The following is a 26,685-nucleotide window of genomic DNA, read 5'->3' on the forward strand; positions in this document are numbered from 1 at the left end:
TTATGTAGATGTGCTGAAAGCAGTAGCACCTAACTAAAGAGCTAATTATTTAAGAATAATTTAGATTTAAATATTATTTGCTTACCAAATTATGTATTTCCTATAGAATTTTCTAAATCATTATTGATCACTACATACTGTAAAGTATATAGTAATACATGAATTGAACAAAATAAAGTTATTTACATACAACAGAAGAAATAGGGAAAAATGAATAACAAAAACAGTGAGGAAGTGAGTAGAATAGTAATGTCAAGGAATAATTGATTTAGAACGTGGTAAACTGGTCCAATTAAGACAATGACAAGCTAATTTATTTCATAGTCACTGAGAGCTAGCACTCCAGGACTGGAATTGGACCTAGACCCAAAACAATAGAAGAGTGATGCCAGAGTTTTGAATCCCTAATCTGAAAGAATATGTTGAAGTACAGATCCTGATGACTAAAAACAATGTGATGATGAGGTGAAACATGAGGTGAAAGATGATTAAAAAAAGTCACCCACACAATTTTGTCACATTTACTTTTATTGTAAAGGTGATTTATTCCAAAATAGTAATATGTTAGAGAGACAGCTACAAAACATCTACACAAGACTTTGGTAAGAATTCCTTGTGACATTCTTATCAAAATTCCACAGCAAAAGTAACAAAACGTCTAATGATGCACAAATCAAATAAAAAATGCTAATAATTCTTACCTTATCAAGTTTAAATTGTGGAGCTTCTACATGTCATACATTTGAATAAAAACTCACAACAGATTTTTCTAAAAACAGCATCTTGAGGCTTATAAAATGCTGGAATGGTTACCTGTGCTTTTATTTCAGGAATATAATATACTATTTAAGAAGTTACCACAGGATATAACAGTTCTATTTCTTTATAACTGATTGGTATTTTATGAATAGTATACCACAACAAGTTTACAGTAATCTTGCAAGAAATTCTAAATGCAACAGAGCTATTCAAACTCAAGGTGGAAAATCAATCTGTTTTAATCAGATGGGTTCATTATAGATCAGTTTGATATTGATTTTTAGGTGACCCATGCTAATAACACTCAACAAGGCTGCAGGATTTGGACTGGCATGTGACTCTTGATCTTGAATTAAAGAATACTGGGCTAGAGCTAACATGATAAAGCTACAGATCATGTTTGATGCGTTTGACAAGTAAGAGTGCAGAATCCTAGTGAATGAAAAAGGTTGCCACATTTAAAAATCTGTTAAATTCATGTCTTTCTCTTTGAGTTATTCATACTATAGACTCACATTAGCTTAACTCATTGTATGCATTGCAAATGAACATGACTATGGTTCACTATCTAAAGCTATGTGAAACTGTGGCTGTCAGTGATAGTGTAACAGTGTGGCTAAAATCTAAATAAGTCTTAAAAAATGTTTATAAAATGTAATTAACGTGTTGTTCTGATAATATAATGGCTACATTCCCAGAACGTCAGCTATAAACTGTATAGTATATAACTGATTCGCATCTGTCTAATAACTCATTCGTTAATAGCTATTAATCCAAGAAGTGTGACCATTTACTTCAGAATACAAAACTGAAACTCAGAAACTGCATTTTGCTCCCACAGATTAACCTGGATTAAAACGAGACTGATTTTTCTCCTCAACGGCTCTTAAAGAGTGCATCTTTTCAGCAAAATTGAGACACATCCACATTTTTAGCAAGGATGCACATTGCATGCCCGGAGCTCTTTCTTGTCTTTGCAGCTTGTAAACTGAGAATTCTTGAACTTTTTCTTCACTGTCATGAAGCGCTCTTGAATGCCACCTCCGCACATCTTGGTGCAGTCTGTCCACGCTGACCAAGGCCTCATTTTACACCCTTTAAGGCAAAGGTGAAGATGAAAAAACACATCAAAGATCACAAGAAACATCACTCTATTAATGTGTATATTGTATACAGTAGATTTAGCAAAATAAATTATGTGGATTTGGGTGATAATGAAATATTTTTGGTGTCACTTTGAGTAATTGACTGACAATTGTATATTGCATCTCATGAGTGACCAACTGGGTTGGACACATGCAGTATTGGGGTGATGTACTGTAACCTACTGAATGTCCTGTCTTGTGAAGTTCAAGAAACAAAGAGAAAGGAACCACTTAGCATCGCTTATTAAGAGGACAGTGCCTTTTATGCTACAGGTTTGTTGAAGGCCATTAAATAACTTCAGGATGATTTGCCAGCATTGGAGCCAAGTCCTCTTCAGGCACGTTTTTTGTACACCACCCTGATTAAGTGTGTTAGCAAGTGTGGTACACTAGTACTGTATACAGTATGTGTACCACAGAGCGGTTGAAAGGAAGGTCCAAAAGTGATGGTCTGGGTAGGATTCTCCAGTCACTTACAGAGCTCCTCTTTTACGGGTGCAAGGTAATCTGACTGTATAACTTCCTGCTCATCCTGATAATGTTACAGTTCCAGCAGGACAGCACCACTCCTCATGCTGCTCATGTGAGCAACAGTATGGGAATGTGACCATTAAACTGTGGAAGCCCTATGTGTCAGACTTGAGTTAAGATGGGATGATGTGTAGTAATTAGAGTTTAGAGACCAGTGAACAGACACATGCTTATCCAGGCTCTACAAGACGAATGGGACAGAATTCCACAAGACTGCAGCTGCAACATGATGTAAAGCTCTCAGTGCAGACATACAGCTTGTTTTGTTTCCAGGCACTGGCCACACACACTACTAGCCTGTGATCTGTGCTGCAAACCCATTGTTGATCAACTCTGTTGATGACGAAGGTTAAAATGCATAATGTATTGATCTATGTTATGTGTGTTCAATGGAATATCAGTAATTTCATAGTTTTGTCATTTTCCTGAAAGATTTGGGGATTTGTTACAGTTATACATGATCTTTGAATGCTCGTTATATCATCCAATTATACAGTAGTATTTACCAAGGAATAGCATTATTCAATTATTAACACAAACATATTATTCATATTTTAAATATATGAATTTAATATATTCAAGAGACTAGTGGTCCACAAAGAGGAGTTCTGGGGCCCAAGAGGACCTGGGCTTTATGTCTACAAATCATCCGCTTCCAGACAGATACTGTAGTACAGTCTGGTTTGTTGTTAACCAAGTATACGTGATGCTGATACTGGAAGGAAGACAACTCACATACAGTACCTCTGTAAGAAAGAGTTGAGGAGGCTTTGATTCAGACCTTCCTTTGTTGAAAAGATAAGCGGTTTCAGTCTGGTCTTTGTAAATAAATCATTGAAAACATGTAACCCTTCAAAGTAAACCCTTTTTATTTCAAATTATTTTGCTTATGAATTCCAAAACTGCCAACACCCTACACCCCTCACAACAACATGAAAATGAACTGTGAAACTATTAATTCTGGGTAAAGATAAGATATGATCACTTTATTGGCCATATACAATTACTTGTATTAGGAATTTGTCTTTTCGCATTTGGCTCCATAGCATCCTCAGATATAGTCAGGCCTCAATTAGGCATCTGACAAGTTTTTCCAAGAGTTATACTGCTCTTTACCTTCAAACTACCATAAAATGGTTAATAACAAAAGCCCAATGAACAGTTCAACTTTCTTTCTTTTTAACTAATAACCACTTTGGCATATAAAAAAACAGACTGAAAAGACAATCTTGAGAATAAATTAAACAGACAAAGGTCTAAAATGATATTTTTGTGGCTATGAGAATGTTTTGTGCATGTTATCCAATCACAAATTACCAGACTTAAAAGGATTTGGTTTGACAAATGGGATATACAGAATATAGTCTTTTTGAGTCTGAGTTTGACTCCTGCCAAGCTAATCCCACAAATTCCACAAAGGACTGAGTTGCAGGAAGTGCTCAGGCCTGATTCTTGGACCTTGTCCTAGGAAGTGGACTCATCCAGCTTCCAGCTAAAAGGATGTTATTGTTTGAGAACATGCAGCTGTGCATGGCAAGGAACTGTGTTATCTTTAGTTTTACATTTACTATTTACATGCATCTGGAGCCTTTTAAAGACTCCTCATTAGTATGATACAAAGCTGCAACCCAGTAGGTTTAAGGAAACAATACAATGGCATGCCCCTTTCCTTTCATTTACTGAAATACAGCTCTCTGGTTCACAAAAATGAGCTTTGTAAATGTAAATGGATAATTGCAGACCACTGATAGTGGTTATCATGATACTCCTCTATACAAATCTGACATGATGAGTGCATTAATCCTGTTAAATAATTAAAGCAAGATCCACAATCTCATGTGTCCCAGATGCTGTTTGAGAATATTTGATGCTACGCTTGGAAATGGAACATAAATTATTGTGCAAATGATCAAAGCCCTAACTACCAGTAAGGTGTTTATTATTCTACAGTATTTTTCTTAAACTCATTAAAGATCTTGTCACTAGTTTTATTTACTTAGTAGCATGGCTCTGTCTGACTAAGATTATATTTTTTGCTTTACAGATGAGAAGACAGTTATGCTCTTCTGTGGTCTTCATTAAGACACTGCATTAATGAGGAGCACTTGAGTTAGTCCAAGGGGAGAGATAACATTTTTTAATGGGCATTATATTTTAGCTCTTGTAGTACCTCTATAAAAGCTTAATTATTATTACTATGGTATACTTATAAAAAAGCTATGTGACATCTTACAAGGGAAGCTTAAAGCTATATTTCGGCGACAAACAAGGTGAAGTTTACTATTGTAAATGGCACTGGATTGTTCGAAGGGTTATAAGCAATATTTCTCTACAGATCTGAGAAAAGTATGATTGTTTTTTTTAAAAAAACTTGATTAATTTATCAAAATATTTAGTCATAGAACGCTTTCTTTTTCCTTTTCAAGATAAAAAAATATGAGGCAACTTGTACACATGAATTTTTTTTAACATGTTCAACAAACCCAGGATTTGGAGGTGTCATAAGAATCAGTTGATGAAGAGCTCATGTCCAAGCATGAGTTTTTTCCTCCCTCCTGGTGTCAGCATTCATGTGTAAAATCTGCTTGTATAGGCGTCCTCTCTTGAGAAAATCATGTTCAATTTTAACAACAGAAGGAAAATGAGCGTTTCTACGGCGATTACTGCACATATTTTAAGTTGTGCTGCCCTTTCTCTACCCCCCTGTCATATTCTTGTATTTTATTGTCGTACCTGATGTCAAATTACATGCTAACGGTCCAATAGAGGGTTAATAGTGTTTTGCGCCTGTGGATAATCGGGCAGCCTGCAGCACTTGCGCTGTGCCGGCAGTGTGTAACAGTGTGGCACCTGACCCTGACCGCACTCACGCAGACCTGGGTGCTGCTCTTCGGTGTTCTCGTCCCTGCTGCTCTGTTTACTCCTGCGCTTCTCCCGCGCCTCTTTGCGGCGCCTCCTCTCGTCGCTGGAACCCCGGTTGCACTTGCGGACCTTGCACTTCTTCCGCTGCACCGTCTCCGGGCAGGGGTCCCCCCCGAACTGCGGCTCCAGCTTGATCATCCTGGTCCTGATCATGTGACCCTTGCCGCAGGACTTATTGCACTCCGACCACTCGGACCACTCTGTCACCATGCAGTCGGTTGCTGAAAGGCACAGAAATTCACATTTTAAAATCCACGCGCTCTAAGCTTAATGATAGCACAAAAAGCAAAGACCGAAAAACAAAACAAAACGGTGATTGAATGTCCTGGCCACACTTCTTCCATCTTCCTCAGCTGCCTAAAGTTTTTTCATATAGTCTATTTCTTTCTGGCATTTCCTGGGAACCTGAGCGTTAAGTCATGAGAAATGACTTCAGGGATGTAATGCAAACCTTTTAATTATATTTATTCCTGCTCGTGCCACTTAAATTTAATGACAGGGTTAAGAGTTCTTTCATGTTGTGATGGGACAGAATGTAATATCATTTTCCCGAGTGGACTGCTGGCATTATAAGGAAAATAAACCTGCATGTTTTACATGTAAAAGATAGTAATATACTGTACCTCCTATTACATCTTTCTCAGTGCTGTTCAATGGCAGTCATAATTTATGTACAGTAAAAACCATGGTTTTAAATGCTATGCATCGTTCCCGGATTGAACTAAACTCTGCAGTTTAAAATACATGTGCACAATAATCACTAGAGACAAACTAGAGCAGTTACGTTCCTCTCCCATACTGGTCCTGTACATCACTGAGCTACAGTGTGTGGTTCATTGTCCCAGTTGCAGTACTCACGACATTCAGGCAGCATGCACTTCTCGACTTGTTCCAGCTCTTCATTGCATTCTCCCAGCTCCACGGGGGACTTCAGCATCCTCTGCCGGGTCCTCATCCCCTTCCCACATGTCACGCTACAGTCGCTCCAGTCTGACCATGGCGACAGCATGCAGGGAATTGTGTCTGTTGAAGAAGGGCCACAATAAGGCCAATGGCCCTTACTTACTATTCAATGAAATAACTCACGTTAAAACAATGTGTTTTAAACCTTGCCTTTTAACTTTCAAAGAACAGAAACAAGATGTCCTGCCAAGGAGATCAGCCTCTCAATAATAATATGTTGGAAGAATAAATGCTGCAAATGTGTAGAGCATCCTTTTCTGTGGTTGGATTAAGAAGCAAAACAACAGAGATCTGAGTATTTCCCTCATCATCAATTCATCATTGTGTGTATCAATGGGTAAACGTTAAAGCTACATAGCTAAATCCGTCAACTTGCGTCCAATTTTGTTTACCCTTAAGAACCCCTCGGTATGTGGTCATGAGTAAATAGTGACGTGTTCAGCTGCACGATGCAATAAAAAACAATTTTTATGGTACACAAATACTAGTATGTGTGTCTCCAAGGGCCTATTCTTTAATATTTGACATTGAATTTGAGTTTTCATTTTGTTATAGCACAGCAGTGTAGAAATATGAATCTATGCACAGATCAAGTATTATACACAGATCAAGTCTCTGTGAGCCTGTAATGTACTGTAGTAATGGGGAAACAATCCCAAAATGACAAAAAGGTTACTCACGACATTCAGGCATCATGCATTTCTCCACCTGTGTTAATTCTGAGTTGCACATTGACCCATCAGAAGGAGGCATCTTGACCATTCGCTCTCGCTTTTTCATACCCATCCCACAGGTGGCGCTACATTCATCCCATTCTCCCCACTCTGTCACAAGGCAGCTGCTTGATGCTAATAGAAACAAATAAATAATAATTTAATGTATATAGTTAAAATATTATATTACATGTTGTACAGTATACTCTATTTCTAACCCAGCTAAAGAGAACTTTTATACCTCACAGATTTCTGCTCACTGCTTTAAATCCAACTCCAGCCAGGTGCATGCATGGTGCATGACCTCACCCATAAATCACAAACTAAATTGATGATAACAGATAAAAGCACATGGTCTCCTTAACTGATATAGCTTAAAACGAAATGACAACAAATATAAATTAAAGAAAATTCACTGGAAAAAAGAGAATGCTTTGGTTAGTCATAGGAGAGATACAGTATATTGTTGTTAACTAATACTTTATGGAGAACATAAAATACTAGAATTAACAATAAAGCAGACTATACATTTGCTTTAAAGGGGTACTGCTTAATTAAAAGTAAGCCAAATAAAACCTGTTAAAACGCTTGACTAGTCACAGGTGGTCTATACTTGGGAACATAAGGACTAATGCATTTCTGAACTTTCTGAACAGCAATACTTTCTCTGTTATTTTTCGCAATTAATAAAAGATATTGGTCTCACTCAATCTTTATTGCCAGCTGTTTGTAACTGATTAAGAGGTAACACCAGGTCCACCTTAGTATGGAGCCTAAAAAAACTAAAAAAGTTAGAATTACACCTAATTTAGGTTTTGTAATGGAGTTCAAATCATATGCTTGTACATGTAATTTAAGTTTAAAATAGGAGAGAAATTTTATGATATCAAAAATGTAGGTGCATTTACAGCTGAAGAATATGGAGGGGATTGAGTAGTCTTGTGCAAACTGGAAGAATTTCAATTGTGCAAATAGTTTCCAAATTATTCTAAAGATGATTCTACAGGTAGCCTCTGAAGCTTTCTAGAGGATGCCTCTTGAAAATTAGACCTCTTGTGCCAAAAAAAAAATCAAAGTAAATAAACTCACAGCAGTCCTCATTGACAACACATTTTTCAGTCTCTTCCGTTGGCAAGGTACATATGGAGCCGTCTTCAGGGAACTGTTTGACATATCTCTCCCTAGACCTCATGCCCATTCCACAGGAAACACTGCAGGGAGACCATGTGATCCACTCTGACATCATACAGGTAGATGCATCTAGATGGAAACAATCCTACTAGTTTAGTTTATGAACAGTTACTGTAACTATATTGTTACTGTCGGCATGACACATAGCTTGGGATCAATTAGTAGTAATATTTACGACAATTGTACAGGATATAATATGGGTTCTTGGGGTTTGCCACGTATGATTAATTACAAAAACATTCCTAAACAATTTTATTGCGATGGGCAGACATTACCTCATTTGACAATAGAATACATCTTCTGCTTCAAATTAAATCTGATTTATTTATCATAAATCTCCTCAGGCCTCTATTTTGATTAAAAAAAACTTAGGTGAACAATACTGAACCCGTTTCTTAGAGAAAGCGACAGTAAATCACACAGAAGTTGTTATACTTTTTACCATAAATTTGATTTATTTGATTTATTTTAAAAGACATGCAATCTCAAGCTCACTGTATTAATATTTATATATTTACTCCACTAAAATGAATCTGTTTCCATTAAAAAACAATTTGTACTGAAGTATCCTATGCTTTTAGCTTTGCCATATTACATATTACAGTTGCATTCTTTGGTAAAAAATATGTTTCAGATGGGATCATTAAGATAGGACCTTTAAAGCAGGATCTTCTTTTACTTCAGGGCTGATAGATTGAAAACAAAAGTGAGTGTTAGTTAATAAAGCAGAACTAAGTGAATCATTAATAAAACCTGTAAATAAAAGTGGCCCTGATGAGGACCCCAGAGGCCCAGTGGAAGGGAGGGAGTGCATTATTAATCAGTTTGAATTCTTAACGGACTATTGAATAAGAACAAAAGCAATTCAGATCTGAAAAATGAACGCTTGAAATAGCAGGTTTATTAATCAATATTGTATGGTTGAGGAAAACAAAAGCCTTGAACGAATCCAAACACATATCACCCCTGACAAAACTATGGTCTCTCAATAAGTAAAATGTATCTCTTGGGATTTTCAATAATGTACCCTGGACTGAATGTTTAAAGAGAATCCAAACTGTCAAGTTTGAGGAAAAACAAGTAAAAAGGTCTTCTTCCGACACAAAAACTAGATGCAGAATGTAATGGGAGAAGCTGCCTTTAATCATGCTTGTTTTTACTTCAGACTTGGGATTTTAAAAACCCATCTGAAGATTATACTATTTATATTTAGATTCAGATTTAAATGTTTGCCCAGTCTTGAAATTTGTCTAAATCCTTTTGAATTTTGTTTGTGTCTTTGATGGTGTTTTTTCAAACATACTCTATTTATGGATAATTCACGTAAAATATTCTAGTTTACTAGCTATATTATCTTATTAGACTATAGTTTAATAATACATTTTATAAGCACTTAACTCAAAGCACACACAAAGAGTTCATGATCAAAGGAAAGAAACTGAAAAAAAGAAAATAACACATGCAGTCCGCCAATGTTGGTATCCATTAATACAACTGGGTAGACAGGAACACACATGGGTAGGGTACATTTCTCAAGGGTACAGTAGTAGTGTCCACAGTAGGGATCACAACATTCTAGTTGAGTGACTAGGCTACTGCTCTGAAGGTTTCCCCATGAACACAGTCTTGCACAAAACCATCTCTGCTTACCTCTATATTTTTAACTTCAAACATAATGTTAAGACGTCAGAACGTTATAAAAAACACATCTCTGAAAGTAAGACCTTTTATCAAAGCAGGACAATGTATTGATCTCAGCAGTGTTTTTTTGTCTTCTATACAAAAGAGAGAAGGGTTTATTGATTCTCTTTCCCAAAGCATGACCAGGTCTGACCCTTTATTTCTTACCACTTTATTCCCTTTAATGACCTGGTAACACAACAATGAACATTTTCTTCATATTTTCATATTAAAAAAAAAGATATAAGAGAATATGTCATTATTAAGTCTGCTATTTCCATCACGTTCCACAGCATTTATTGTTGACATCTGAGTTTGGACTCATTTTACGAATATTAAGAAACAAACATGAAATACAGTATAATGTGATGTTATACAGTTGCCAAGTTGATCAGAGTAGCGTCTCAACATCATATTGCAAATGTTTATGAATGAGGTTAACTTTGTCAAAAAGGGTCTGAATTGAAGTCATCAGAGGGTGCTTAGGAAGCACTGGTCCTCCTAGCACCTTAGAGCTGAAGATAAGGGAATTATGGACGAGCGGAAAACAGATCACATTCAATGTCATGCGGAAAATAACCCAAAGGTCTTTGTTGTTTCTCACCTTCATCACTGCAGCCAGGGCCCATGCAAGGCTCAAAATCCTGGGTATGTGGGCAGGGCACACTGAGGTCTAGCTGGGCTTTAAGCATCCTCTGTCTCATCCTTTTTCCTTTCTCACAGGTAGAGGAACTGCAGGCGGACCAGGGGGACCAGTTGGAATAGATGCAGGTTTCAGGCGTGTCATCTACAAAGGAGGTAAGATTTCATGATGTACTGTAGAAACATCACAACCAGAATTTTCTGCAGACTGGCACCAGAAAAACATTATCAGTTCAGATATAATTTAAAATGTATAAATTTAAAAATTCTAAACACCTAATACATGAAATCTGAAGTATTCGTATTTAATGGACTGCTGTAATATTATAGGTCTCGAGTGTATAACCAGAAATACTCCCATTTTAAAATTATAGACGATCAGAGCTTTAAAATGAGATTCCTTTTTTTCTTTTACTTAATATTATGAGTTAACTCAATTGAGAACACATTCTCATTTGCAATGATAAGCACTTATGCAGCAGGGTACCGACTGGGGCAATTTGATGCAAGTACTGTACATTGTTCAAGGATACAACAGCAGTGTCCCACATGGGATTTTAACATCCAAACCCTATGCCACTGCTCCACAAATCTTGTTAGTCTTTAAACCTCATTAAAGCAAACCTCTGAAATTCCTTCCTGTTTCAGAATATGTTTACTTTTACAGAGTGGTTTCTCAAGCCCAGTTATATCCCCGTCTTGCACTGACATTTCAAATGCTATAAAAATCCCCACCTTCTTCTTTTTCTTCTTGGGCAAGGTCTGCTACAATATCATCTACATTATCAGGTACAATGTTACACTGTTCTCCCTGTGGATAGAAAATGCAAAATGATTTATCATGGAAAGGTTTTGATAATCTAGTCAAGACCACATATGGATCACAAAAGAAAGATGTGAGTTTTTGTGTTTGTGTCGCAGTGTGCCTTGCAATGAACTGGTGTCCCATCCAAGTTGTATCTCGCCTTATGCCTGTTACTTGCTGAGTTAGGATCCTCCAGCGTCTCCAGCGACCTTCTACTGGATAAAGTTAAATGGATGGATAAAATGGTTACAATTTCAATAATTTTCAAAGAGATTCTATTCATATATGTCTAACCAGTCCTGTGAAACATGTAATTTAACTCCCCTATCCCAACTCTCCACTCCATTGCAAACATTTCTTTATTACTATAAAGTAAATGAGGCATCATTAACATTAATGCTGCTTTGTACTAATAAATGCAGTGACAGAGTTCAAACAATAAAAGAGCATGAGAATTACAGAGACATACAGTACTATAGCTTGATAATGCCGAGTCACCTGTAAAGAGAGAGTATCTCAAAGGCATGGCAAGCAGGATGACGTTTACCTTTCTTGCAATTCTCTCAATGACTACTCTGGCAACTGGAGTAATAGGACCTCCCTCTGGATCGTAAAATGGACTCTGTGGGTGGTCAAGGCTGGTCAGCGGTCGGATTTTCTCTTGAGGAATTGTTGGTTTGTTGGGCGACTGAAATTATCAGTACAGAACAGAAAGCAAAAGTCAAACATAATCAGAGTATTTCTTTTATCGCTGGGCTCTATATCTGTGAAACCATCTGGTAAGAGCTACTTCATTTGATCTCAATATGCATAATTTATTGACTGTGTAATAACCTTTTATGAGTGATTTATATCATTATCCCCTGTTGTTTTCGTACTGGTTCACCCTTAACCTTTCACAGATGTAGTTTAAAAAGCTAATATTTAAATGTGTTTATGGAATGACGCATAAGAAGCTATTTAAACTAATATGTACAGCATTGTCTTCTAAAAAAACCCTGTACTGTATGTAGGAAAGGTAAAGTTAATCCATTTATATTATCTTAGGGCCTCTGTTTAGTGAAAAAAACAGATTCTATAGTAAAAAAAAACCATCTATATTTATTTTAGTATATTATACTAAATACAGCATACTGTATTTTGTTTTAAGCCATTTTCATTTTAAGCCAATACAAAGTGTACAAAGTTCTGAAGGTTGGCCATTTGAAATGTAACGATAAAGTAGAGCATTCCTGTTCAAAAGAATCAACAGGAAAAGACCATTCACAGGGGATGATGTTTTATTTTCAAAAATATCTACAGTAGTATAGATTTAAAATAAAAATAGGTGTGAGCACATTCAGGGACCTTCAGGGAATCAGCCCAGCTCAGCTCTATGTTTTGACAAATGGAAGTTTAGAGGAGATGATTAATGATGATACAAAACTGTATAAACAGACTTGGTGTTTGGAATGTCCCTCTCCCATTAATTTCAGCTGGGAAGTAGCTGTGCTAATGCCTCTCGGTGCTGTGTAGTGGAATCATTCATCTACACTGAAAAAACATCCTACAGGCAGAATGTCTGGATGTTTGGAAGCTCAGCATGTTTCAAGCTTATACAATAGTACCCCTTGGTGTTCTTATTACTCAGCCTTACCAATACACCGGCTGCATTTGGTTACCACATGAAGTGGCTATTGGCATTCTGAATTACAAGAATTCTGAATTATTCTTGTATCACAGTGTGCTCAAATACAAGCTTAATGAGAATGTTACCAGAAACGCGAGAAGCCATGGGAGAAAGGTCTTATTTTTCTTGCAATTTTGCATGGGAATTTACATTATTTATATATACCGTACTCATGTTCAGTACACGTACCCATGCGCCTTGCATTTTTGTAAATGATCCACACTTTGAGAGAGATTTGTGTTTAACACGAAAACCCAACAGATTTTTAGTATTTTTCAAGCATCTAACCTGTGCTGTCCTACTCTTCAAATGAAATCAGGCCAGCTTATGGAATACCCAAGTAACAACATCAATACCAAAGACAATGATGTATTTTGCAGACATGTTTCTCAATATTATATTTTTTAATTTCAATGAAAAACAGAAGATAATCCAGATAATGCAAGAGCATTTAACCATATATGAGATGTAAAAATAATTATATATTGACTTGCCCCACTTAAACTGTATTTTGCCTTAATTAAATTACAATCAGTCCTGTTATAGTAGCATCAAAATAGATGTTGGGGGGACTTAATAAATTGAAAAACATAGTGCACCGCATTGTTACCAAAATATATTGTTGCTTCCTTCTGTTCACTGTTTACCTCATAAGTAACTCCATCATCTGTGCCAGCATCCCAAGGAATCAGGTCCTGAATTACTTTCTGAACCCAGCCGCACTCCTTTGTACAGAGGTCTTCAGCTGAGAGTCCTACGTTCCAGTCCGGGCTGGGTCCCAGCATTGTGAGGAAGGACATCAGGTGTCGTGTTCTATCTACCGAGAACTCAGCAGAGGGCGCCGCTCTCCTGTAAATCACATTGCAGATTAGAAGACGATTATGTGTTATATGGTATCTTTTCCCTGAAGCCAGTTTCAGAAATCAAACTTGTTAGAGATGCAATAGCACTCACATGGTTTTCAGAGATGGCAAAAAATGTCTCTCAAACCATTAAACATAGGGACATGTCCAGACATACTGTACTGTAGAGTTAGTGCTTAGTTTGTAAAAGACAAGGTGCCAGAGTTCAGTGTAAACAGGAGAGAATGGATATTCATGAGACAAAAGAGAATTTTACACCACCATTTTGTATAACATACACACAAGATACCTTTAAAACATGATTTAAGGGTAATTTAATACCACAATCATACTTCTATTAGGCCTTCTCTATTTCCAAAACATTTCCACTGTTGTCAGGTGTGAGAATCTGACTGTATGATCTCCCACTAGTTTATAGTGTTTAGGTAGTTTTAGTGTTCTGCTGCAGTAGAAGAGACAGTCTTTTAGAGTAGCTGAGTTCACTGATGCTTATGGAGAGGAACTGTGAAATTCTTGTGTCTTTCATTATTTAAACTAAACCATGATTTAAACATATTTTTTGTATAAAACAGCACTGGCAGGGGTAAACACAACCAAGGCATTTTTAATTCAAAGTAGTAGCCTCATCTAACTTTATCCTATATGAATCCTCTTCAATTACTAAAAATTAAACTGTGATTTCCATAGTGTGGACAATTTGAAATTGCAGTCTTAAAATGGTGAACTCTGTCACAAAGTAAGCACAGCAAACCACAAAATCATTAACAAAGAGTATGTATGTGGACTCTAAAATGATTTCTATTCATGTAACCATATTGCTTGAGTTACACAAATAAAACAACATAGTGCAACAGTGCTTCAAGTTAAGATTAAATGAACCTTAAATAACTGCAAAATCAAGCATGGAAGAACACCAGAGAGCTTCATGGGAATGCAGAGTGCATTAGTCTCATTGTTTATCACAGTGTAGTAGAGAATGGCAAGAAAATATACTTAATCAAAGCACCAAATTCAATAGAGCAAATTAGCCTGATTTACAGCTGGGTACACATTACTATTGTGCATTATTCAATCTGTTATAATTGGCTTCTGTACAGAATTTGAGTCAGATAAGCCTTTTTGCCATTTTGTCTGTTATTCTGCTTCAGGAACGGCTCATTAAATGTTTTCTTGGCCGTTTTTTTTTCATCTTTGGATACTGTGAAACTTGCAAATAATTGGTTAATTTTGTATGTGGTGGTTAAAATTTGCTTCCTCACAGAGCTGGTGGTTCAATGTTCAACCTCACATGGTTCAGTTCCCTGGGTTATATTTGTGTGGAGTTTGTATGTTCTTCCTGTGTTCATGTTGGTTTCATCCAGGAGCTCCAGTTTCCTCCCACAGCACAAAGACATACTGGAAGGTTAATTTGCCTCTCAGAATAATCTGGCCCTATATCTGTTGCATGCTGGCATAGGTGCCAGCTCCCCTGTGACCATGTACTGGATAAAATGCATGGATAAATTATTTTTGTATGTGTATGTACAGTATACCTACAGTATTTTAACAGACTATTTTCATTTTTACTGAAGCCTATAAAACCCCTCTCCTAAGGTTTCAGTTGCCACTTACTTAACACAAGGAATTAAAGTTCACAACATCTCTTTGAAAGCCAGGTCAGGCACAAAGAAGCACAGTGATTATATACAGTATCAAAGTTCAGCAAGTACACAGCAGAAACGGAAAAGGCTTAACAAGGTGCAGTGGTTACAGCAACATCTCGGCATCTTTATCATAACCTTTTCAAAGGCATACTGTACTACATTTTCTTCTGCTGTCTTATACATTTCAAACATGAATAGTCATGGACTGTTTTTTAACTTGTATTTCAATGTGACTTTCAAAATCCAGGCTCAACAAACAAAACATTTTTAAGAGCATTAGAAGGAATTCTGTGTTACGACTTTCTAAAGTACTTGCTGGAAATACAGTAGTATTTTTTTATGCACATAGCTTTAAAAGTGTCATCAATGTAATTATGTTACATAACGTGTTGTTGTTCCCAGGGCATTTTCCATATGATCACAAAGTGGTAACCATGTAAATGGTTTTCATGCTTTATAATACAGTATCGTGTTTCATTATTTTGTCCAGCTACTACTTTTTCACACCATAAATCAGCTTAAGAGAGATGCAGTTTATCTTGTAGGTGTCATTTCTGTTTGAAACGAGATCTTGTCAGACAAATATCTGGTTGTGTACATTTAGTGGTTATGTGGTTAGGGTAAATAAACTTTACCTAGGAGCAGTATTTTTCAGAATACATTCACCCAGATGACAAGCTATAAAATAAAGACTGTAATAAAACCCAAGCATGCCACATTGTGATACCTCAAGATTAAATGTTTTTTAGTCTGGTAGATAAAAATGTCATTTAAAATTTGTCAGTTTCCTAAAGATTGAATTAGAAAATTAGCAGTTTTTAGAATAATCAACAGCTTCTTGCAATGGTTACAATGGTTGAAGAAAGGCATTAAAAATACTGCATGCTCTTATTTTAGCACTCTTTTGTATAAATGGTAAAATAACATTGGAGACACCATATCTGATAACCTGAAGAAGGTAAGACACAGCACTGTGCACTGAATGCAAAGCATATTTACTGTAGATGCCATTTAGTGTAGCCAGTCAGCTTGCCCTGTGTGTGTGCTTTTCTGCTCCCCATTATATACTTTTCTCTTTTTTTAACATATTGTCCTTCAAATACTGTCATCACACCATCTGACACAATGATTTACTTTTCTGAGAATGACACCTATATAAGTTGTGAGTTCGTGTTTTTGTACATGTACTTCAAAAAGTTACAGAATAAACATCTGAGTAATTTGAGTCTCTTCTTTGTGCAAACTATTGAACAGAAATGACCAGAACTATTATGCTTCTATTACCAGGAAAAAGCCACATCATTAAATGTAAATGCAGCCTGTTTTTTATTGAATGAGCTTCACCTTGGCTACTTGCTTTGATGACCCCAACCGTAGTAAAATTCTCTAAATGTATCACTTAAATGTATATAAATCCACATTCAAAAAACTGACCTGAGTATTAACATTTCCCAAAGTAATGTGCTAGATGCATTAGCGCACAACATGAGATCCGATAATTGAATATTATTGAAGTATGCACGTAAAACATATACAGTAATATATTCATACATTAACTCAGGAACAGTTTATCCAGTCTTCCATTTTCCAGTGCTATCTTTGTGCTCTGCTTCTTCTTGTCCTGCTATAAATGGAATTTATTTAACTATGAACTAAAATAAAAGCTGTAGGCTGAACCGTTAAAAAATGTACTGTATTTGCTTATTATCACACACTTGTCAGTGGGACAGTGACTGCTAGTTATTTAAACATCCCTTTATACTGCTAGTCTTTTTCATCCTGTAGACGCAGGGTTGAGGTCAGTGCATGCAATACATTTATTTTATATAAGTGCCTCCCTATTCAAAAACATTACCATGGTGCAGAGTGGATGTCCACCCGGTGGGAAGAAAAAAGTACCCCCATTGCTTTACAAATCATTTAAGAAGAGGTTCTCCACTGGAAGGAAAATATTGGAAATACCCATAAGAAGATAATGTGGAGAAACAGTAAGACATGGAAGGCTACTACACTGTTTCCATGGCAACGGGTAACTGCAAATGCCCTTGACTCTGTGAAGTACCAGAGTCACAAACCTGTGAAAATGTTTTCTACTACCATAACGCAAAAGGTTACTGCTTTGACATCTGGTTTGATAGATAGGCATCCTTACCAATTATAAGGTGTCTTTATATTGTCCAATGTGGCAGCTGAAGATAAAATTAAGACCACACTGATTTACAGTGTACGGAAAAGTTTGTTCACTCAATGGGGGAAAAAAAAACTTATTTCTGTACAAATATTAGCAGCCCACGTAAGACACAATTATTAGAGCTGCAAGACCTATGAATGATCTTTTACTATTTAAAAAAAAACATTTACTGAAGGCATAATTTTGCCAATATTCATTTTTTCATGGTCACACTTTTATATTATGCTAAATTTAATCTGTTATTCAACAGAGCGTTCTGAGGGTGTGACTACTTCTTAAACTATCAAGGACTATTATCTCATGAAAAAAGCAGTTATCTTACAACTACAGAAAGGTTAGTAACAGGTGCATTAAGTAGTTGAGTATCGTTAATACAGTCTAGCCCTATAAATAACCCACTGTAATGTCATGTCTTGTAACTCTCAGTTTTAACCCAGGCCCAGCTGGCAGCTGCTGTGTTGTGATAGATATGACCTCCCTCAGGATAATATTTTGGTAGTTGTTTGTTTCTGATCATCAAAAAGTAATACAGCTGGCAGTAGAAACAACCTACAGCCTAATCCCCCCTTGATGATAAGTAAAAGAAAAAGACAAAAAACTGAGGAAAAGAAATCACTCTGCCAAATGTGATTGAGATCTGAAAGCAAGTCTTTAGGCTAGTTTCAGATCTTATCCTGACAAAGGAATGGCAGATTTCAAACAAAAGGTCTCTGTAGCCAAGTTAACTCTTTGGGGACTTTTGCTACTGTTGTTTGGCTTCAATATAAACCTTCCCTTTGCTTGTTTTTGTCAAAAACTATACAGTAATTTACAGGGTGTCTGAATATGATTTTCTCAGTTTATGTACTGTCACTTCTTTTCAGAGCAGCCCAGATACTGTAATCTTCAGACTCCATAATGCCACTACTCTATCTTGAGCTCAAAGGTGAAATGTGACTCAAAAACAATCACGTTCCTTGATAGGTCTGGCATGGCTCTGTGGTGGAGATATGTAGAAAATACTCCTATATAACCAGTAGCACCGATAAGGGTATTATCTTTCTTATAACTGATCTTAAATACAATCAAAATTTATCATTGCATTCTGTATCTATTAGTGATCATTATTTTTTCTCCAAAGATAAAAGATTAATTTTGTTTAAGTATCACAAAATCACAGTCATGAAATAGGAAGTCTCATATTGTAGTTTCAATGAAAGCATTAACTGAGTTATGAGTTATGTAATTGAATGAATGTCTGTCCAAGATTGCATGAGAAACCCTAATAGTAATAAGGCAAAACTGTTGATAAAGAAGTAGGTTTTAAATGACCTTGTGAGCATGGGAGAGCCTTTGTGTTTTATGCATTTTAAATTACTTTCAAATATCAAACAGCTTCATTAAAGTTTCCAAAATGTCAAGGGATGAATTACTTTCTTGCTGATGAATTATGGAAATATTACTGTATGCCCAGTTCTTCACCCTTAATCCTAGGAGATTTAAACTAGTTTTATTGAACTTATATAAAAAAACAAGATAATGACTACATTTTTGTAAATATTATTTAATTTTTATTTTCAGTTCATTTAAAGTTTCTTGCTTTAATTGGAAATACATTTGGAAAATAGGTCATCCCAATGACTTAATTCTATATATACTGTAGGAAGTGTGACGAAACGTCATTTAACTAAATTTCATACCCCCCCCAGGAAACTCATAATGCCTGTTTGCCCTAATTAAACACACAAAATAGGCACCCTCCTTTTGCAAAAAATAATAATCAATACATACTGTAAGTAAAAAACAAAAAGAAAACTGTTACAGAGAACATGAATGATTGACCATGAAATTGGCTATTTGCTTTAATGTTCCAAAATAGTAAAATTATGCATGGAATTTACCTAGGATTGTAACTGTCATACTCATCAGTTTAAAATCACAGTATATAACTTGGTTAAGCCATTTAAATAGAGGAGATGTTTGATTGTCTTTGTTACAGTACAATATGATTGACGATGTTTGTTTTATAAAGTACACTTCTGCTGTCATAGTAGCAGAAGTACAGTTACTGTAACATTTTAACTCTAGTAGCAGAGTATTTAAATAAGAGACAACATGATTGCTAGTGAAACAAAGAGAAGAGTTAAAGAGAACAAATATTTTCATAAACTATTTGTGTTTATACTGTATATTTTAAGGGAAAGGATTTCTTTATCCTTGGCTACATTTTCACAAATTTGTATTTAAGTAATCAGCAATTAAAAATCACCCAAATTATTTTAGTGTGCATTAAGAAAATAAATGAGCTTCCGAACACACTTTACAAAAACTTTTAAAGGGGAACTGCAGTCCCAATTTCTCAGACCAGTTACTAAATCTGTTCAGGTGATAGACAACATGGGCAATGGCGCAAGTCCTCCAAAAATATAAATCCTGCTAGAATTTTTCTTTTAAATGTGATTTACCATAAAATAACCACACATGTTAATGGTAGAGCACATTTGTAAAACTTGAAAATGAATATGAGTGTATTTTAGTTGGTTGGCAAGTTGTTCTTTTTTTGCAATACATAGATAAAGTACCTATGAAACATGTCCCCTTGCATGTGTCAGTTTCATGAAAATAATTAAAATTAATAAAGTAGCAAACTTTTCTCAGCTTAAATCTATACTGTATATGTACAGTAATACGGCTGCTTTTGCATCATCAGAAGTTTTGTTGCCTCATTCTGAATTGTACACAATGACAGCAACATGGCGCTATGCATGCATTGAAACTTTTGTGTCTCTTTTGTGAAGTAAATTGAAGGTTGTACATGCTTCCATGTACGTGGTAGTTTCATTGTGGTTTGAATGGGCTCATCATTGTCAATTCATTATAACCCCAAAATCTAAAAATATTCTACAATAAAATCTAAAAATAGTGTTACAGTTCCCCTTTAAGGTATTTGTTTAAGAACTAATACTGTATTTCCAGTTTGCATATACTATTTATATGCATGTTGATATATGCAGTAACTACTGTAAATTAACATTAATGCAAATTATTTGTCTCCTCTAATGAAGGGAAAATAATGTCAGCCACTCCCATTAAAATGGAGTCCATGCCCTTAAAGAGCTCTTTGGAAAAGTAATTTTACTTCATTGATTCAAATCACAGCAAATACAGCTAATGTGTTTAGACCTATTGGTCTTCTTCATAATAAGAACAAAGAACAATTGAGAACAAATGGCAGCCCACCTATCTCTGGCTTAATTATTATTAAATATCTCTGGCTTTATTAAAGGAGACTTCTTGTATACAGTTCTCCTGGTATCCCATGTTAAAAAAGTAGGCACTTTTGCAGTGAAGGCATCTGCGTTGTTAGAAAAATACGAATCTGGAAAATACATTTAAATAAATTGTATTGTGGTTTTGGAGCCCTGTATTACTCTATTTAAGTTGTCTTAAACAATGGTCAGATACCATTCAAGAGATCTGGACAAGCCCCATAATAACTGAGGATGCTTAGAATGTTTTCTGGTTGTAACAGACTTGGGGACAATGGTCCACTACAGGACTTGGCAAAGACGAGCTGGTGGAGGGTTTGGAGCAAGGAATGTTGGGAAGGAAAGTCTCCCTATGGAGGAGGGTGCAGACCTCCTGAACTTTCATTGTAAATTCCAATACTCTGTGTACTGTATTGTCCAGTAGTCAGTGGTCCGATACTGACTTTTTCCTACTTACACATTCAGAGGTTGCCAGGCAGGCCATTGTGCTTTTGCTTTGATGACCGTCAAAACGTCATCACCCTGCAAACAACAAGAGCAAAGTTTTAACCACTGCAAACTGGTAAGAAACTTCCTGTAAATAAAGCATTTGCACAAAATCAGATATCATTACAGCATTTTGAAAGAGGAAAGAAGGCTTAAGTTCAGCAACTTCTGTGAAAGGGAGAAGTTAAAAAGGAACCAAGACAGCATTGGCAATTACAATAGTAATGTAATTATAATTACAATAGTAATGGTTCATAAGAGCATTACAATAGGAGTACAATAGTAATGCTTCATAAAGTATTCATAATTTTCTGTGGCATTTATACCTGCAAAGTCAATGAATTTGGAAAGGGTTCTAGTACAAGTCATATCCCAGTTCTTGTTAATGGAGAGCAATAAAAATAGTCATTCTATCTCCTGGATGACCAGAACAGAAGAACAGCTGCGTGAAATTCAGATTTAGCCTCTCTGTAAACTTCTGTATAAAAAAAAATGTATTGTTAATATTTGTAAAAAAAAGCTTAGGGTTTTGTTCACTAATACATTAAAATGACATTTTTGGTTGATATTCAATGGATTACAGACTTTGCAAAAAAATAAAATTAATAGTACAGCTTCATTGGTAGCTGAATGTAATATACAGTACTATTTAAACTACATTTGATCATGTCTTACATGACATGATCTCTTGTCATTCTGCAAAAGGTTAGTCCTATTTTTCTTAGGTGAAAATTTGTTTAGAATAATTTTAGTCTTAAAATACTCATTTTACAGTCACATTAAATACTGTGACACATGACAAGATATTTGCCTAATAATTCATGGAAAATTTGTTAGACTTCACAGCATGAAGTACAAGCCTCCTGTAGTTAGACTTTCAAGTAAGCTGCTTAAACATATGACAAAGCTTAAGATTCATATTTCAAAATATTAGACCCAGAATAGAGATATTTTGGTACATATGTTTCCTGAGTCAGAGTAAGATCATTTTAACTGAATACATATATACAGTAGCTCAATATTTATTCATAACCTTGAAACTCTCAACTGACAGTTGATATAGAAAACACAACATAGGTTTTCATCTGAATTTATGAATTAGAAATGTGATAACATATATGAAAAGTAGTAGGGAAAAATAAATAATGTAACTGAACAGAATACAATATTTCTAAATATTTCTATACAATGATCCAAGCCTATAAAAACGGTATACTGTAAATGTTGTAAATTTAATCTGCATGATTTTCAGTCGTCTGAATCTTTCACAAAGTCTCAGAAAGATTATAGAAGCCTTGGGAAATGCTCCTGATTGTCACTATCCTATTAAAAAAGACAGAACAGAGGTATAATGTTCAATATCATGTTACCATGGGAAAGTCAGAGTTATCCAAAGATTTAAGATAAAGATTATCAATTATCACCACCTCTAATGACAGCTATAAAAAATAAGATATCCCAGTTTTGACTGTTGGGGTCCACTATCAAGGAATTCAAAGATATAAGATTTATCTCAAGTGGTTTGGAAGGGAGGAGAATTCACAACCAGGGGCAAAAGCTAAGATTTTTTTTTTTTAACTCTGGCATTATTTGAGATTGACCTCATGAATCTGGTGTCTGTGGCAAAGTTCCATATGAACACAAACTGCAGATTTTGCTTAATGCAATTAGAATCTCCATACTTCAATCTGTTGGAAGAGTAGTGGTGTGAATTAAAGAATGCAGTTTGCATGTGCAAGTCACATAATCTAAAGGAGCCGGAGAAGTGCTGCACGCACTGCGAGGTGCATGAACCTATTAAAAAGGTTCTGGAAGCTCATTCTCTTTTATAAATGCCAAAGAAGAATCAATGGAATACTGATTGCTGTGGATTAAATAGTTTTGGCATGCAGTATATTTGGAAAGAATAATATTTTAGACAAATAAGTTTTTGCAATAGCCAGTATTAAGCTTCTTAAGTCCTGCAGATGTTCCAGTTTAAATTTATTGTATTTATGCAACAAACATGCTTCAGACAATTTTGTTATGTTGTATGAAGGCTATAAGTTTGGTGGCATATTCATTATATAATATAACATTTTTGGGGGGGCTGATGAGCCTTCAGTGGAACATTTACAGAAGGAAAACAGAGCAACTGTCTCTGCTGGGAAGGAAAGTCAGAGAAATGTACTATTGGCACCCAAAAAACTCATAAACCAGTATCAGCCAAACAACTGTATCCTGAAAAAGTAGCAGCAAAAGCCCTGTAAAAGCATGTCTCAGCAACACTAACTACATTTATTGCCCATCTTCCACTGCACATTGGCCGTTTCTATTTAAGGGTCTTAACATTTCTAGAAAGCTATTCTGCACATCCATTTCCTACTTAGACTACAATGCAATTTTATAAATCACTTGTAATTGCCGTATCCCACATGCTATCCTTTCACTTCAGAAATGGTGTCCTCCTTCCCCAGCGATTGGTGAACAATACCCCATGAAGTTTTAAATATCTAGATACAGTATCTGCTACTTTTTGCTGTCTATATATTGATGTTGTAACCATATGGGACTATTAAAACAACAGATATGTGCTTAGATTGAGCTTTTTTATTTTTTATCCCAATGAAAAAAAATCCAAGTGGTAGCATTTGACTTTGAAACAGTTTTTCGTGGCAAAGTTACTGACAATACTAGATTTAAACAGCATGTGGCACTGCAAATTAAAGCTCACTTACAATGGACTGGCATCTGAATGAGGGCATTTGAAAACATCCCCATGCAAAATAAAGGTTCTCAATTAATATGCAATCTAGTTCACTGCCTCCCAAATACTTTTACACTAATCAAAACAATTTGTAATATCTAGGAACATAGTGCATTTCTCCTTCTATTCAAAATACAATGTCCATATCAAACTAGCATAACCCATCTAAAACAGAATTGTGTGCATATGTTACCATTTTGATTTTCTTATATTATGTGTCGTATTTTGTATATAAACAAATATTTACATCTGCTGCAGTCTCCTTGCCAGAAAAGAGATGGGAAACAATTTGTATTTCATGAGCCAAAACAGGGAAAGAATTTTAAGCATATTCCGGTTTAGTAATTCTTAACACTTTAGCTACCCAGCACATAATTTGGCATCTCCTCCTACAGCATACCCCCAATAACTAAAATGAACCTTTGGCATGTATAGGTTATCAACTAGTGGAAGAATGATGCTTCGTTCCTTACTCCTGAATATCCAGTCAAAATGTGGACCAGACTAAATGGATTCATCACCAGCACAGCGTGGTCATCACACCTCAATAATATTTGTTAAGGCCTGCCAAATATGCATTTAGAATTAACTTAAAAGAACATGAATGATAAAGTACTCTAAATGTACTTCATACAAGGACCAATGATAAAATTTTGATCAGAGAAACATATCTGTTTTTGTCATTTTTGATTAGTGAGCCCCTGGAAGTCAACACTTTTAGCAGAAAATAAAAGAACAAATAAAAGCCTTATTTAAAAAAAAGTTTAATATCTTAGGGTGTGCTTGCCTTTGAGTACTGTATCAATGCACTATAGATTATTATGCTTGGAGATAGAACCAGTCATTCAATATGCGCACCATTCAGGGACATAAGAATTTTGTCTAATAACTTTTTGTTATTGTTTTTCAACAAAACCAAGATTATTTGCTACATAATACAATCCAGGTCCTTTGAACAATCCATCGGATCAGTTTATACAGCAAGTCTTTGACATTAAAGAATGGCAACCACTCTTTTTTATCAAAGCCACTCCAATATATACAATACATTATTTTTAATTAGCTACAATCTGGTGTACATAGGACATATTTACCAATTAAAAGTGGGTTTGATGTTTTTCTATATTTGAAGGGTATGGTCCTTTAAGGACATAAGTCTTACTTTTGACACGTTCTTTGTGATTTACTGTTTTTTCAGGGCTGTAAATGCCAACTGTAAAATAAAACGCCAGGAAATCAACTTGATGGAGTATGCAACTTTAGAGACCAGACGCGACTATAAAGCTCCTAAAGGAACTCACGTACATACTGTAGAACGAAGCAAGAATTTACATTCTACAATATTATATTGTGTTGAAGACACATGTCCTTTGGATATTGTACAAGCATATGTCAACTGAATGTTCTATATTTTTACTCAAAGCCAAAACGTGTAAAACAGCATACTAAAACCACAAGATATTTAAGGAAGAATGAGCTTTTAAGAATTTGTATTCTGTATGTGTTTGCACGAAAGGTCGTGTAACTAATAATTTTCACATGTCAAGAGCTGAAAAAGCAGTGTTCAACTGAGAAGGAATAGGCCTATATATAGCACCTAATGTTTCCATTTTAAAATCCATTTAAAATTTAATTTAACCAGAAACAATTAATCTTGAAAACTAGACTCTCACAGGTACCTGCCCACACCTTTCGAATGCCAATGTCACCAATTCACATTTTTGGGAGAAAACTAAGCAACAGAAAAGGTACAAATAATTTTTGTACAATATTGGAACAAGTTGGAAATTTGCATAATTGTCATTTATACTTTACATACTGTACACAGTGAATAAAAATATAAGGTAAAATCTTCCCCCACATTCCCTTTTCAGAAATAATATAAACTCATAATTTTCATAAATGTTTCACTTCAACTTGAACATTCTATATAGCAGTAGGCTTCTTGTTGATTAATTTTGCAACAGTTTAAAATTAACAGATTTACCATAAAGTCCTTAGGAAATATCTAAAACAGTGGCTGCTTGTACCTGTACAGTATTTGTTAAGGATCAAAAAATAATTTTTGATGCATAATATTTTCTGACTGTGAAGAGCATGATCTAATTTAAATGGAAAGAAATCAAGACTGATCTTGCCAACAATATCCTTCAGGAGACACTCAATGACTGTTTCCTCTATCAGTCCTTTCCATGTGACGAAAAAAATCACCAGTGCAGATAAAGAGGTGAAGGGCACTGATTTTTCTGCCTACTTCTCTTTAATCATTGAAACAGGTTGACATTTCTTGTTTTGATCCACCATGATCCTTTGCTTTTGTACCAGAAGAGCAAATCGAGTCTTGCAGAATGAAAATAGCCTTTTGGCGTTGATTCTTATATGTTTAATAGGAAATTCATTATATAAAGGTTGGACATAGAAATTCTAGTCTGTTGGGTTCATACCGGTGGTAGAAAAAATATTCAAAAGTGATACATGAGTACATATA

General features: G+C 35.4%; 1 protein-coding gene across 1 annotated transcript in view; it reads right to left on the bottom strand.

Annotated features, from left to right (window-relative positions):
• Window positions 1-510: 510 nt before the first annotated feature.
• The window catches only part of spon1b (spondin 1b), a 105,086-nt gene continuing 78,911 nt past the window's right edge, over window positions 511-26,685 (bottom strand). The window contains exons 7-16 of the mRNA XM_088934825.1: window positions 21,423-21,487; window positions 13,668-13,869; window positions 11,899-12,039; window positions 11,282-11,357; window positions 10,509-10,691; window positions 8,123-8,293; window positions 7,001-7,168; window positions 6,216-6,380; window positions 5,312-5,578; window positions 511-1,854 (exon numbers count right to left, since the gene is read on the bottom strand). Of these exons, the coding sequence (XP_088790951.1) occupies window positions 1,691-1,854; window positions 5,312-5,578; window positions 6,216-6,380; window positions 7,001-7,168; window positions 8,123-8,293; window positions 10,509-10,691; window positions 11,282-11,357; window positions 11,899-12,039; window positions 13,668-13,869; window positions 21,423-21,487 (1,602 nt within the window). The 3' untranslated portion in view covers window positions 511-1,690. The remainder of the gene's footprint in view (window positions 1,855-5,311; window positions 5,579-6,215; window positions 6,381-7,000; window positions 7,169-8,122; window positions 8,294-10,508; window positions 10,692-11,281; window positions 11,358-11,898; window positions 12,040-13,667; window positions 13,870-21,422; window positions 21,488-26,685) is intronic.

The sequence above is a fragment of the Atractosteus spatula genome, chromosome 16, assembly GCF_055471065.1.
Source record: "Atractosteus spatula isolate fAtrSpa1 chromosome 16, fAtrSpa1.hap1, whole genome shotgun sequence".
Classification (NCBI taxonomy): Eukaryota; Metazoa; Chordata; class Actinopteri; order Semionotiformes; family Lepisosteidae; genus Atractosteus; species Atractosteus spatula.